The sequence below is a fragment of the Petromyzon marinus genome, chromosome 40, assembly GCF_048934315.1.
Source record: "Petromyzon marinus isolate PM22_M1 ecotype Great Lakes invasive population chromosome 40, UKy_Petmar_22M1.pri1.0, whole genome shotgun sequence".
Lineage (NCBI taxonomy): Eukaryota > Metazoa > Chordata > Hyperoartia > Petromyzontiformes > Petromyzontidae > Petromyzon > Petromyzon marinus.
This window is the reverse complement of record NC_133706.1, coordinates 10,027,975-10,044,340: the sequence shown is the minus strand read 5'-3', so window position 1 is coordinate 10,044,340 and position 16,366 is coordinate 10,027,975. Positions and strand designations below refer to the sequence as shown.

The window sequence follows — 16,366 nt, the reverse complement described above, 5'->3', positions numbered from 1 at the left end:
TAATCCAAGATTTGACAGTAAATGGCCCCGTCCATCGTCCCTTTGATGCGGTGAAGTTGTCCTGTCTCCTTAGCAGAAAAACACCCCCAAAGCATAATGTTTCCACCTCCATGTTTGACGGTGTGGATGGTGTTCTTGGGGTCATAGGCAGCATTCCTCCTCCTCCAAACACGGCAAGTTGAGTTGATGCCAAGAGCTCCATCTTGGTCTCATCTGACCACAACACTTTCACCCAGTTGTCCTCTGAATCATTCAGAATTTCATTGGCCAACTTCAGACGGGCATGTATATGTGCTTTCTTGAACAGGGGAACCTTGCGGGTGCTGCAGGATTTCAGTCCTTCACGGCGTAGTTTGTTACCAATTGTTTTCTTGGTGACTATGGTCCCAGCTGCCTTAAGATCATTGACAAGATCCTCCCGTGTAGTTCTGGGCTGATTCCTCACCGTTCTCATGATCATTGCAACTCCACGAGGTGGGATCTTGCATGGAGCCCCAGGCCGACGGAGATTGACAGTTCTTTTGTGTTTCTTCCATTTGCGAATAATCGCACCAACTGTTGTCACCTTCTCACCAAGCTGCTTGTCAATGGTCTTGTAGCCCATTCCAGCCTTGTGTAGGTCTACAATCTTGTCCCTGACATCCTTGGAGAGCTCTTTGGTCTTGGCCATGGTGGAGAGTTTGGAATCTGATTGATTGATTGCTTCTGTGGACAGGTGCCTTTTATACAGGTAACAAGCTGAGATTAGGAGCACTCCCTTTAAGAGTGTGCTCCGAATCTCAGCTCGTTACCTGTATAAAAGACACCTGGGAGCCAGAGATCTTTCTGATTGAGAGGGGGTCAAATACTTATTTCCCTCATTAAAATGCAAATCAATTTATACCATTTTTGACATGCGTTTCTCTGGATTTTTGTTGTTATTCTGTCTCTCACTGTTCAAATATACCTACCATTAAAATTATGGACTGATCATTTTTTTGTCAGTGGGCAAACTTACAAAATCAGCAGGGGATCAAATACTTTTTTCCCTCACTGTACTACCCAGGAACAAAAAAATAAATAAAATACAGTTACAGTGTTCTCAAACGCGGAGGGAAAAAGCCTCAGAGAAAAATCTACGTGACCATGGCGAGATAGACGCGCAAACTCCAAATATACAACCCACGACCTCCTGCATACCAGGCGAGGTAGGTAACATCTCGCCACCGTGATGTTTCACTTTGACCGAGGGTGGCAACATGTCGTGTGGGTGGTCGGACACCCAAGAGGCCCACACAGTGGCTTGCTCTCCACATGCGGTCATAATCAAGACGCATCATCGTATGCAAACTATGAGGTTATTCGGAGAAATAAACCCCTTCGCCCCCCCACCCGCCAATATTTTGTCTGAGCGGCTTGCATTGATTTTCTTCGCAACAATGAGATGAAAGCTGAGACGGCAGCTGGGGCTGATTTAAATACAAATCGAAGGACGCTGCGACCACGCGCAGACACAGACACAATAACGACACTCTCTATGGCAACAAATGCTAAATAAATTTATCATGAATACAATGTGACAGATAATACAATCAAAGTAAAAACATACGAGGCAGAATAATGCGCAAAAATATATGGCGGGGAGAAAGGGGGGGGGCTGTGAAAAATACCGTGATAAAATACAAATAATGCCCATGCCTTTAAATGCACACATTCCTGTAGCTTTTGTTGCGTTGCGTTTTCTGTTTTTAATTCTAGTTCTAGATAAAGTTGAAACGGTTTGAGCGAAAATGTTTCGTATGGCGCTTTGTCAATCCACTGCGGAGTGGAGGCCTCCCTGTGACGCCCCGTCAGTCACGGCCGTCGTTTAACCATACTTCGCCGCGCTGGTTCCGTGCAGGTTGGTGAAAGAGGGTAGTTCCATATCCGGTTCAGATCATCACTCGCCACCGATGTTAGCCACGGCTGGGCGTCAGATTCGGGCGGCCGGATTTTTGTAGCGCAGCGCCCCCAACCATCGCGCCTCTACTACGAACCATCCCTGTGCCGATCGACTGCGCGTTTTATCTTCGTACGCGTGGTCCAAAGCACCTGCGCCGGGCCATGAATTTCTTCAGAATGAATTGATTACAAACAGGAGGCACGCGACACTCCAGCGACTCAATGACATTCCACGAATAGAGGCCGCCACTATTCCACTCCGGTTCACGGCGCGGCAACTACAGCGCCACCGCTCCCCCTACCCATCTCGAGACATTGTTTTGCGAGGCGGGTAGCGCGAGCGGTAGGGGCGGTGTGCTTAACCCACTGCGCCACGGCTCCCCAAAAACCCCAGCCCAGAAAACATATTGCGGGAGGGCGATGAGAAGAGAGAAAGACGAATCACGTGGTAACATATCGCAGCACATCGCGATCGGCGCGAGACGCAGCGCGCGTCTGGAACGCGTCTTCGGGAGCCCGCGGCTCGCATTTCAATACCGGCCGGTCGCCTCCTGCTATCACCCCCCCTCCTGCTCCTCCTTCTCTCCCTCGCGCTCTAATCGCGTTGCAGAGCAAAGTAATTTGTGTAACGCGATTTAACTCAGTGGCTGGATCCCCGAGGGCTGTTTGTACCCTTCACGGCAGCGCTTCGCCCGGAAGCTAATGCGACTGGACTTGATCTGTCAAACGCTTATTAAACAGTTATTCCATGTACTTGCCGTGTCACAACAAGCGCTGCCATTCCGATGCCCGGGGGGGGGGGGAGAGTTGATATTTACGGCGGAGCCAGCACAATGTGCGCCGCTCAACAACGCGGCAGCAGTTCATTAACTCAGCCGCTCGGAGACCAACATCTGGCCCAGCGGCTCAAGGCAGCTTACCGGCAGTGTTAAAGGAAGGCTTTTGCTCCAATGTTTTTATTTCTTCCCACCCCCCCCAGCCACCCGCTTGTACGTGAGCATCACCACTTGACATTCAAATCTGCATGCAGGCGATGATCGAGTTACCTTTGGGTTACAAGGGGTTGCGGAGCGGTTTCGCTGGGAAGGCTTTTGAAAAAAAATAAACAAATAGAACCTCCATCTATGGCCTCGGAGGGGGGAAGGTTCATTCCGCGGCCGGGCGTACTGCCCGGCCGGTGGGACTCCAGGCCCGGTGGACACGCACGGGAGGCCCTGCCTAATGACTCCTGAGCGTCGTTTGCACGGCGGTTCAAAGCGCGACGCTCAAAAGTTGACGTTCAAATCGGCAAATGAGTGGCGGCACAATTAGGAGAAGGGTCCTCCGTCGGGGAGTCGAGCGATTTTGCCACAGGTCACCTTGTGGGCCCTCGCGATCCCACGGGGAGGAGGGGGGGGGAAAGCGATTCCGCTCTATCACGCCAGACATCGCCGTCCTCCGCGTGTGCTTCCGTTCATCGTGGCTTTAAAATTCTTAAAACCGCAGCAAAGCATCTGCAGAATTCCAGCGTCGGCCGACAGTGCGTCCCGAACGATGTTGTCAACCTGGCTTGCGAGGAAGACCGGATCCAACGTTTTCAAATGGTGAGAAACCAGTCATGGAGAAAAGGCACACAACATGTGCATAATAGACGGGAAGAAGCACCACTGAAAAGAGAGAATTGGTCTTCCTATCATGGATTGCATGTCGCGTGACATCACCATATTGTGCGCATAATGGTACAAATAACATGATAGCGTTGCAATAGACCGTAACTCAAACGGGTCAAAATTGTGGCTATTTTCACTTTAGACAGCAGCTGAGGAAACACACATTGAGAGAACTGGAACACAAATAGCCACGACTTTGGCTCTCGTGAGCTGGTGGTCCAAAACAAGGCCGTGCACATTACACGCCACGTGGTGATGCCATGTGACAATCAAGGCACGTTGGGAGGGCCGATCCTCGGGGTAAAGTCGCACCTTTCTCCTTCTTGCCGGCTTGCGAGTCACACCTCATACACACACAAGCACTCAGCATCAGGGTCCTTTATTTCACTCGGTGTATAGTCAAGCCACAGCAGTGCGAGTGTGGCCATGCAAACCAAACTATGGACAATGCTGTAAACCCGCTTGTAATCCGCGCTCCTTCAACGGGGGAGAAAGAGCAAAACCACACGAACTCTATCCTGAAGCCCTCTTGTCGTGGCTAGTAGACCTTGACATTGGTATCTAGCTCCTGAAGATTGCTGTCAGCATGCGCAAGATTAGACTGTCACAAGGTGACAGCCCAATGACAATTGTCTTTGTCGTATCGGATACCTGAGCTACTTGAGCTCTTTATGCAAAGCTTTACTTTTGTTGCAATTTGGTTACAAGCAATTGTAAATATGGAATGTGTGGCACAATGGCTATTCCTCTCTATGAGCCAATTACACTTTCTGCACGTATTTTAGTTTGTAATTTATTTAATAACAAGATATAGTACATCTAGGCTAAGATGTAATCTGTAAATTAAAATGTATACTTTTTTTCTTATTGTAAATGTCCCAAAATTCTAAACATATTGTACATTCTCTTTGTTTTTTTCTGTAAAGTCACGTAGGTATAAAATAAAATATACCTACGTGACTTTACCGAAATAACCAAAGAGTATGGATTCCTGCAGTCACGAAAGCTTCAAATCAATATTATATATTGCATGTATCGCAAGTCATCGAGATACTTTAGTCGCAATGAGTATTGAACATTTAACAAACACAATTCTTACTTCATAATACTCCATAGAGTACCCTCCGCATATCTCTCTCGAGCCAGGCACGCGAACTGCTTGCGAGCTCAGGCAGAGCCACTCCGATTACAGAGACTCCTCTACTTACGAACACTCGAATTACGAACTTTCAGATACAGTATACGAACAACCTGCCCGTATGTCATGTAGATGCCACATGAAGAACCAGTGGCATCTACATCTACAGAACATGAAGAACCGGTGTCATTTAGATATACAAGAGATGATACACCTTAAAAAGCCATTCCCCGTATTTAGTGTACATGCCGTACAACATGTTTGGAATAAGACAGGAGTAAAGTTTGTGACGAACAAACCGACTTACGAACATATCTCTGGAATCTAACATGTTTGTAAGTAGAGGCGTGCCTGCACATTGTACATGTCACGTCGCATGTCACTTAGCACCACCCACTGAAAGGATGCCACCCAATCACAGGCCGGAATGATATTAGCTCCGCCCCCCCGGAGAACCGTAGAACCCAGCCCCGAACAAGAGACTGCTGGGGGGTCAGCACATTGCAACTGAAATTCAGAGCTTTACAGCTCATTGGATTCTTCCTGTATGCAGTCTGAAACAGTCGTGCAAGTGTCTTAAACCCCCACCCACCACCTCTGTCATCCCAGTACTAAGGGGCACCGTGGTGGCGAGATGTTAACTACCTCACCAGGTATACATGAGGTTGTGGGTTCGATCACGACCCCGACGTCTGTATATTTGGAGTCTGCATGTTCTCCCTGCGGTTGCGTGGGTTTTTCTACGTGTCCGCCCATTTTTCTCTCCACATTTATTTGGCTGCTATAAATTTCCACATGATGCGCCACTTCATTGAGCTGTCATTTATATCGGTCAGTGGGCCTTACCTGGTAAAATAACAAATAATTTAGTTTCGTCTTAATATGTGTATATATACAGTATGGGTACAGAGCGGTAAAGACAGGTTGCGTGTGGTGGGGAAAAGTGTGGGTAACTCTCTCCCCTTCGAAGACGTCTAGCCAACATGGAATCATAGGCCAACATACCTCTGAAATGCTCCCTCTAGTGGAGGCCCTGCCACCAGCAGCGACGTGGGCCGGCAATTGTAGGACTGCACCTTTACCGTTTACAAGCGACTACACGGTGCCTTTAGGAGCTCTGTTGAAAACCCTCGCGCAAAACTGCATGTAAAATGTTGAACCCTGTGTAAAAATCCTCATGGGACCCTAAGGAAAAATAAATACGTGACTGGAGTCTGAAGGTGGTGGCAGTGGTAGGTTCATATCGAATTATCAAATGGATCAACAAAAAACAGGGTACTTCGACATATTACGACAAATGCATTTCACTTAAACTGGAGTGTTTAAAAAATATATATAAGGTTGAACAAGTAGCCGTGTGTAATTATGACAACTTAATTGCTGACCCTGTTACGAGTCCGTGCCACGGCGAGGGAGAAAATACAAAAAAAATAAAGAGGCCGGTCTCACGTTCACTCTTGGCCTATCGCAGGTTCAGCAGACGAGCACCGTGAAGATGAGTTACGCGGGCGATGCCACTGTTCCACAATTACTCCCAACAGCTGTCAATCCGATCGCCTCCATCCGCCGGAGGCCAGCGGCCAACAGGCTCGCGCGGTGGACTGACAAACGCACTCGACTTCTCCACGGAACTTTCGCAGCAAACTCACTCCCCCGCCTCTCGCATCCCTCGTACCCTTTGATCATCCCCACAAGCGTGCGTGCTTGCTTGCTTCCCGCAAGAGCTTCGCTGTGCTTTGGGGGGGGGGGTGGTGGAGGGGGTGGGGGGGGCAAACGGAAGTAATATAATAATGCTGAGCTTGACGTGAATCTATCGTGGCTGAGACAACAACATCATTATTATTATCATCATTGTGCAGGCTTGCAAAAGCTACAACTGATACTCAACATTCGCTCCTGTTCAGAAGGTGGGCCCCCTCGTTAACAGACGTCGTTATTTTCGCGCCTGCCACCCCCCCCCCGCCCCCGACGCGCTCTTTGACTTGGATGTTTTTTTCTTCTTTCTTTTATCTGATTTCACGAGCGGGCCACGCTGCGGCCAAGTGTTAAGGCTGCCGGCCGGGTCCGCGCATCACCCAACGCCGCTCCGCGATCACGCCAGCAACGGCGGCGGCGGCGACCTGCGGCTTAGCGCCGCGCCGCTCCAACCGCGGCCCTCGGTGCGATTTCTACCGCAGCTCCCGGCATCGAAGGCTTGCCGACAAGGAAGGCTTTGGTTTCGACTGTCGGGGAAATAAACACAATGGAAAATGCAACAATGTGGCGGGCTGCACCGGCAGCAGACGGTGAGGGAGAGAGAGAGCGAGAAAGAGGGAGCCGTTGGACCTCGTCTGGACGTTTCGTTTGGAGAGTGAGAGAGCGAGCGAGTTTTAAGCGTGGAACCCCCTGGCCTCTGCGATATCGAGGTAGACGTTTCTCAGGTGCTCCACCATGGCTCTCTCCTCCTCATCCAGTGTCGCGTCTTCCTGCATTTCCCACCTGCAGAAGGAGAATGGTCGCATTGTTTACACACATACTGTATATATATGTATATTGTCAAATTCGATAAATAATTAGCAAATGTACCTGTCATCAGGTGGTCCCCAAGGCTAAATGCAAGTGACAGTTGGGCATTGGAGTGATTGAGATGCTGGAGCAATTAAGTGCCCAATGAATGCAAATCGTTATCCTTATTCTCACAACAGAATAGACACGTGTATCAGTTTTATTTCTAACTCTATCAAAAACATGTTTTTGGAATGATTGGATACTGCACCCTGCTGCCAACAACCGCTGCTATTCAATGCATTTTTACAAATCTGGATCACGATGGCTGCTTTGTAACCCATGTCCCCTTTGAAAAAACAAAAAAGACTCAGCTAGTTGAAATTAACATAAATTAACGAACACCTATACAGTCATACCTCGGTATACGACTGCTTTGGAATATGTCGAATTTGGTATACGTCGTGTTTTGACGAGAAGAAAATGTCTTGGGATACAATCCGTCTTGCTTTGGATACGACGCGCTGGCTAGAACTTGTATGGGTCGGGACGGGTCACCGTGTACCCGCGAAGACCCCGTTCACAACTGAAACAAAGCGCCCACTCCTCAGTCTGCCTGTAGATCTCGTTCAGTGCACAACCCTTGCTATAACTCTCTGTGAATTTTCACATGCATTTATTTTAATGTACAGTGAGGGAAAAAAGTATTTGATCCCCTGCTAATTTTGTACGTTTGCCCACTGACAGAGAAATGATCAGTCTATAATTTTAATGGTAGGTTTACTTGAACAGTGAGAGACAGAATAACAACAACAAAAATCCAGAAAAACGCATGTCAAAAATGTTATAAATTGATTTGCATTTTAATGAGGGAAATAAGTATTTGACCTCCTCTCAATCAGAAAGATTTCTGGCTCCCAGGTGTCTTTTATACAGGCAACTAGCTGAGATTAGGAGCACACTCTTAAAGGGAGTGTTCGTAATCTCAGCTTGTTACCTGTATAAAAGGCACCTGTACACAGAAGCAATCAATCAATCAGATTCCAAACTCTCCACCATGGCCAAGACCAAAGAGCTCTCCAAGAATGTCAGGGACAAGATTGTAGACCTATACAAGGCTGGAATGGGCTACAAGACCATTGCCAAGCAGCTTGGTGAGAAGGTGACAACAGTTGGTGCGATTATTCGCAAATGGAAGAAACACAAAAGAACTGTCAATCTCCCTCGACCTGGGGCTCCATGCAAGATCTCACCTCGTGGAGTTGCAATGATCATGAGAACGGTGAGGAATCAGCCCAGAACTACACGGGAGGATCTTGTCAATGATCTCAAGGCAGCTGGGACCATAGTCACCAAGAAAACAATTGGTAACACACTACGCCGTGAAGGACTGAAATCCTGCAGCGCCCGCAAGGTCCCCCTGCTCAAGAAAGCACGTATACATGCCCGTCTGAAGATTGCCAATCAAATTCTGAATGATTCAGAGGACAACTGGGTGAAAGTGTTGTGGTCATATGAGACCAAAATGGAGCTCTTTGGCATCAACTCAACTCGCCGTGTTTGGAGGAGGAGGAATGCTGCCTATGACCCCAAGAACACCATCCCCACCGTCAAACATGGAGGTAGAAACATTATGCTTTGGGGGTGTTTTTCTGCTAAGGGGACAGGACAACTTCACCGCATCAAAGGGACGATGGACGTGGCCATGTACCGTCAAATCTTGGATGAGAACCTCCTTCTCTCAGCCAGGGCATTGAAAATGGGTCGTAGATGGGTATTCCAGCATGACAATGACCCAAAACACACGGCCAAGGCAACAAAGGAGTGGCTCAAGAAGAAGCACATTAAGGTCCTGGAGTGGCCTAGTTAGTCTCCAGACCTTAATCCCATAGAAAATCTTTGGAGGGAGCGAGTTGCCAAACGTCAGCCTCGAAACCTTAATGACTTGGAGAAGATCTGCAAAGAGGAGTGGGACAAAATCCCTCCTGAGATGTGTGCAAACCTGGTGGCCAACTACAAGAAACGTCTGACCTCTGTGATTGCCAACAAGGGTTTTGCCACCAAGTACTAAGTCATGTTTTGCAGAGGGGTCAAATACTTATTTCCCTCATTAAAATGCAAATCAATTTACTAGATTTTTTACATGCGTTTATATGGATTTTTTTTGTTGTTATTCTGTCTCTCACTATTCAAATAAACCTACCATTAAAATTATAGACTGATCATTTCTTTGTCAGTGGGCAATCGTACAAAATCAGCAGGGGATCAAATACTTTTCTCCCTCACTGTATGTATGCATTTTAGTAATAAGTAGTGTCTAAATTATGTTATACAACCCCATTAATGTATAATATTCCATATAAAATATAATTTCTTCTACTCTTGAATGGATGATTTCCTTTACCTTTATTTCTTATGGGAAAAATTCGTCTGATAGACGTCATTTTCGGTATAAGTCCTCCTAACTTCTGGAACGAATTAACGACGTATACTCAGGTACCACTGTATGTAAAAACATCCACCTGAGCTCGCAATGTACTTGCATGCACGTCCATTATCATGATCATCAGCCATAAACTACCCACTGCTGGATGAAGGCCTCCCCCATGCCAAAACCATCTCTCGTGGTTTCGCCGAGTAAACGATCCATTTAGCTCCTTCTAAAGAGCCAATTTCATTGCTACATCTCAACGACTGACGTCCTCTTGGGAGTGCTACTCATCATTACAATGGCGTGAACACAATGCCCGTAGATGTCAAGAAGGAAAGGAAATCTTTCCTTCTTGAGATCTTGGCACTGGGAGCCACTAGTGCCTAACAACAAGAAGCGTATGGGTTTGATTCCCGACTAGGGTGCCTTTCTGTGTGGCGTTCGTACGATCTTTCTGTGCTACGTGGATTTCCTTGGGGTTCTCAGGTTTGCTGCCATAGTAAAAAAATATATATCTAAATATATGGAGTGTAAGTGGTGTTTGGCCAAACATCCCAATGTAGGACCCTCCTGAAAAAATATTGTTTGGACTCAGTGTAGCTTTTCTGGGTAAATCTGTAATCACAATTGTTATTCTAAACGACTTCAACCGGAGGGGCAATAACGTTAAGCTTTTGAGAGCGCAAATCCCGGGCAAAGTTACAAAACCATCTCGTAAGTGCAAAATATCGAACGGTGAAACAAACTGCCAAGAAAGGGGATGCTGAAACATTAAAGGGGCATTGTTTAAGGTGCGCACAATCAAAACCCTTGCGCATCGTCCTCCGCGCGGCCTCTGTGTTGCCAATGGACCCTTTTTGTCTTTTTTTTTTTTGGGGGGGGGGGGCGTAAATCGAGTCCCGAGCGCACGAGAAATTTCCAGACCTCGGCGTCAACACCCCCACGCGAAAACCGGGACGCGCGTCCGAGTGTCACGCAAGCCAAGGGAACACGCACAATGGACTGCACCGGCTCGTGACGTAGCCAAGGACAGCAGGTAATGGAAAACGCCGCAAAGCAATCCCCCCCTTAACCCAGACATTTGCGATTGCGACGCTCTCCGGAATTATCAACGAGACCGGCGCCGTTGACTCTCGGGCAAAGCTTCTCCGGGTCTGCCAGCTGGCCGGATCGCCCAGGTGCTTCGAGCCTTCCACGGGACGCCACTTTAAAAAAAAAAACGTCTCATTACAAGCCACACAACAATTGTGGTCTTTGCTCGCTGCTTCGCACCTTCCGCATTGCAGTTTTAAGAGATGCCGCTTCTCTGCGAAGGCCTCTGTCGACGCTGCCGCACGTGCAGTGAGCGCGTGCAGCCTTTGCGTTGTGAGTTTGAGACCGCTGGCAAGCGGACGATTGTTGCGATTCTATTTATTTATTTACTTATTCGTTCCCGGCTTAGAAGCATTCACGGGAGATGTGAGTTCGAAGGTCTCACCCCAGGTCGCTGATGACTGTCTAGAAAAATATCCCAAAACTGGTGTCAGCACTCAAGCCTAGCCACACTCACCTTTGAGGACGTAACCACTGAACCAAAGGTGATTGCTCAGTGCAAAGGTAAGCGATAATGAACAGGTATTAAGAGACGCCCTACCGGGCGTAACTCCAAGGCTACGGCTGATTGAAGGTCACGTCTAATCCCAAGCAGCCTAACAAGATAAAACTATAGAAGCCGAAGGTGATTAGTAAGCCCCGCGGCGGACGGATGTGCATGACAATACCAGCGGCTAGCTTGTGTTGTGTTGTGTGGCCTAAGCCTTTAGCTCGGGAAGCGACGGGGACACAAATTAACGGCACGTATAGTAAGTGGCATGGAGCGGTAGCGCAGCGCTCGGCGCGCTGCGCTATGAACCCGACTAATGAAGTTTGATTCCCGGCCAGAGCGAACATCAGGGACGAGTGGTATCTGAAACAGCCTTGGCTGCCCTCGTTCATGAACCCACGCTGTTCCAAGTCGGTGAAGTATGGTCAAACAGCCCCCCAAGACCGACACAGCATGGGGAGGCCTTCATCCAGCAGTGGGGTGCTCAATTACGAAGCTAACTCCTCCGCTTAAAATGTGGGCTTCTTGCAATAATCCAGGCCGAGCAACAAAGCGTCACGTTTCCAAATGAAACACCCTTCGTATAAAATAAATGACTGCACCGTAACGTTGCAGTAACTGTGAACAAGCACGCACGCGCGCGTGACAATTGGACGCAAACAATCGACAGGTTTTCCAGGGTATTAATGATTCAACTTCCTCAACACCTGTGCCTCGACGACAAACGCGGGAGAGCCGATCCCGGCAAACTTCCTAACTTTCCGTAGCGCAGGAATTGACGCTTGCGATAGCTTAATTAAGAAAACCCCGCAGTGTGCGGGGCAGGACACAGCGGAGGTGAGAATGACAGCGAGCCACGGAGCGGACGCGCGGGAAGGCACGGGTGACAACTCGCAAACAGCGTTACACGTGCACAGCTGGGCTGTGAGCGACGCCCCGCTGCCTCCTGCATAACAAGCGCGCTACAAACTAAGCCTCGCGCGCGAGCGCGTGCGCTAATGCCGCGTCGTCTGCAACGAAGCCAATTACACGTATCAACGAGAGGACTCGTACACCCGTACGCAGTGCTCCGCGTCAACGTGCGCGTCGGATCATAGGGGCGCCGCCGTGACGAGATGTTAACTCCCTCGCCTGGTATGCAGGAGGTCGTGGGTTCAATCCCGACCACGATGCCTGCTGTTTGAATGTTTCTCTCCTCAGTGTCACGTGGATTTTTCTCAGGGTACCTCCGGTTTCTCCTTCCTCATTTGGAAACATGCATTGAGTATTTGGTTGTTATACATTTCCACGTGATAAGCCACTTCGTTGAGCTATAATTTGTGGACAGGTTCCTTATCAATAAAAGCTATATAGCTCAGTGGGCCTTGCCTGGTAAAATAACAATAGGGGGAGGCCTTCTTCCAACAGTGGATTAATCATGGATGATGAACAGTTGCTGAACAGCGTTTTGCATTTTAAAGACTATAAAACGAAATTCAATTGTTGATATCATTATATCGTGGAATGACACAGCTTTTCCGCTGTTATGATGAGTTTTCTCGTCATGTACAGATTTGATTGGTAAAAACGAAACTCTACAAATGAGACAGAATAAATGAGAAATAATACAAACTGGACGAAAGAAAACGAGGCAAAAAAGAAGCGCAATCTTCAGAATCACAACAATTATAAAAACCTACCACACATTATTATTCGAGGTGGGTCGAACATGGTGACAAGGATTAGAGAATACTGATTCATCTTTTGAGTCATAATATGCCATTGGATAAGAAAGCAATCCCAGTAGATTATTATAATATGAAGTTGTTTTGGTCTTAACACACAGGCTGCAGACAAGGAATTTACATAACAGTATATTCCCAGCAAAGATATGTATTGTCATCGTCAGCTATGATCTATCTGCTACTGGATGAAGGTCTCCCCTGTCGTCAGCAAAGGCGCTCTATGAATATAAAATTATATTAGATTAAGCCTCCCACGGTCTTGTGACACAACAAATCCATCCAACACGAGCCGATTGCATCGCTCCATCTCCTCTGAGGACGTCCTCTGTATTCAGCGATAACCTACGATCAGTGTCCAAAGCTGCCGCTACCACCGCTGCTGTCCTTCCAAACAATCAATCCTTGGCAGGAGGCGGCTTGTTTACAAACTTTACTTGGCAGAAGACAGCATTCCCAGATCGTTGAGACGCATGACACCAGCTGCGGCCCGCGTCGCCGGAAAGCTAAACGTGGCTTCAGAACAGATTGCTCTGTCAACGGCTTTTAGAGGCAGAATCTGCCGTGCACGGACGATCGCCTTGAGCGGAACGCTCCGAACCACCACCCGAGCGAGACACCGCCGTCGGACAAGGTGTTTTAGTTTCCACGCCAATCGGCTGAAGGATTTGGCGGGCAGCGGAGTAGCAGGTTTGGCTGGCACGCGCCGTCCGCCAGTTTTGTCGGCGGGGTCATACTGACGCAAATTCGCCTCTCCTGTTTAAAAACGGTTGTCATTTTTTTTTTGCGTAACTTTATTTTTTTATTTCAAACGTGAATTTCCGACGAGCGCTGCAAGTTGGTAGACTGCGGGGGGAGGAGAGGGGGTAATTTTTCAGACGCCACTAAACGTGACAGCCAGCGATAATGGTTATTTGACAACGTTCACAGATCGCTGTAATAGGGTAACGTTTTGATTTAATAATGCAATAATGTGGTTATGCTAATGTTTCCCTCAGATTTTTTTTCCCTCCTGCTCGTGGCACATTCTATAATGGAATGCGTTTCAGAGATCACACTCGTGGGGACAAAAAAGGACAACTTGAGGATATCCAATGTTTGCATTCGCCTCTCTCTCTCACGACTTAGCATTACGTGACCACCGCCCAATTTCAATTTTGTAATGGTTTCTAAGTGTCATGAAGTCTTGATTCGGGGACGAGAGTAAACGTGAGCTTTTGATGAATGCAAGTTTGAATTCGCTTCATCTCAACGGCACATTGCGGTCGTGAAATCACCGTTGCCACCATCTCAAGGTGTTTTGTGCCTTTACAATAAAACACAATTTGGCTGTAAGTCACATCGCGCCGCGTATGTATCTTTAAACGCCACGCAGAGTCGTGACAACAGGGTAATAGATAACGATAGCGAAGTATGGCACAAGCCGAAATATACGCAGCAAAACGTAGCAATGTACACTTTGTGTGCACGCGTGCGAGTGTTCTGGCGCGCGCGTGTGTGTGTGTGTATATGAAGGAGACAGGCAAAATGAAAGGAGGTTTAACAAAAATCAATCACAGGCAACACAGAAGAGATTGATCCTTAATCTACTCTTTACAGTTTGCTCTCACGAAAGCATTCTCTTTTCAAGGTCATCCCTCATCGGCGCTCAATGCTATTCCGTTTTTCTCAAATACATCTCAATGAGGCCTTCACACCACCAAATAATCGCCCCCCACCCATATCCCCACATCCCCGTTGGCCCTCGTCCATCTGCTCAGCCAAAACGTGGCGGTGCCAGCAGCCCCACCGGAGGCCCTAAGCAGCATTAATTTTGACATGCGCCACGTCGCCCCAAATATTACCCCAGCCTGCGGATTGAAAGACACTCCGGAAAGGGAGGGACGCATCACACAGTTTTGCCCGGTGTTAATAAAGTTGTACAAATCCCATCACACACACACACAGCTACCCGATCACAATGACGCACCCCCAACCCTTCACTACAAAACAAAGCGGAAAAAAACTGCGATAACACGGTAGTTGGCTGGACAATCACAGCTGCGTTAAATAACGAAGGAAATACTTCAATTCGAGTTAAGGTTAATTTTAAGGGTGCTTTTAGAATGACGACCTATTGTTACACTTAATGGGATCCAAGTTCGAGGTGACAGTTGGGTGCACCCCCTATTTACTGAGTGAATCCGGGTCCCCTCATAAGCCGCTTGGGCCTCCGAACCTTTGCTTAGTTTTACTTGCGCCGAGCGCCGACACTGCTGCCGAATGCCACCCACTGTGACGCCTGCGGTGTGAGCCACCCGGCGAGCGGTGCGACACGGACCAGACAGCAGCCCACCTCGGGGTCACGGCACCAGGCGGAGGCGTTTCTTTACCCGGGCCGCCACACGAAATAATTGTCCACGAGACGATGACACGCATGTTCAAGGTACGACGAGCATCATTTGCCCAAACGGCGGCGTGGTATTTTCTTTCTCTCCCCATTTACACGGCAGACAGGAGCAACTTTAAAAAGACCGCATCTATCGCACACGCGCAAGACAGGCACCGTGAGAATTTGTTATGAACGTAACGCATGGCCCGCTTTGGGAAAAGGCCACGGCACTCGTACGGAAAGACAAAGACAGGGCAGCCCGTCACAGGCAATTAGGGTAACGTAAACGCCTGTCACTCACGGGACACCGGCACAAACGTCGGGGCGCCTGTCGGCAACTCCAGGTGAGGACGGCGGAGGCAGCAGTCACTCCAGGTTGCCGCGATATCATTCGTCACGATACGATGCCAATTTATAAGACAAACCTGCCGATTATCACGACATCAATTTGCCATAACGCTGTCATTGCGCTTTGTGTTTTCATTGTAGCGTTTGGGTAATTTTCTGCACTGTCAGGGCAAAATAAAGGCTGCTTAAACAAACGTTCTTCAGCTACAATTCACTCAATTTATGTCTGCCGTATGTCAACTAATCATTGTAGCCCTGTAATCTATAACACTTTACAACGCAAACGCTGTAAGTTAAACGAGAGATGATTAAATATAACACGGAACATTTTGTCAAGCGCTGATTTAATGGGTAGCAGCTATTTATTTAGAACTTTAAACTGCTGCATTATTTTATTAATATTTTGTTCCGAAATAAAATATACTATATTTAGGGAGGGAGGGATAGTATAACACAAAATAAAATTAGCCAAGAGAATCAGGAGCTACATACAACCAGAAGAAGGGATCTCCAGACAGTCAGCAGCAGACAAGGAGGAGCTGTCTCCCAAAAGGACAGGTAGCCAATGGAAGCATTGGCTACGTGGGGAAATAGTGGGGAAATAGAAACACATTTAAAATGAGTCCTGATTAATTCAACTAAATATCCGCAGGCGCACTAACAAAAGATAAGGTTACGCGTGTATAGGGCACTTGCTTAACTCACAGCGCTGTACATCATCA

General features: G+C 47.9%; 1 protein-coding gene across 2 annotated transcripts in view; it reads right to left on the bottom strand.

The window, feature by feature from the left end:
• Positions 1–1,524: 1,524 nt before the first annotated feature.
• Positions 1,525–16,366, bottom strand: part of KIAA0825 (KIAA0825 ortholog) — a 73,951-nt gene continuing 59,109 nt past the window's right edge. For both annotated transcript variants that reach the window (XM_032968892.2, XM_076073117.1), the window contains one exon: positions 1,525–7,185. In XM_032968892.2, the coding sequence (XP_032824783.1) occupies positions 7,077–7,185 (109 nt within the window). In that variant the 3' untranslated portion in view covers positions 1,525–7,076. The remainder of the gene's footprint in view (positions 7,186–16,366) is intronic.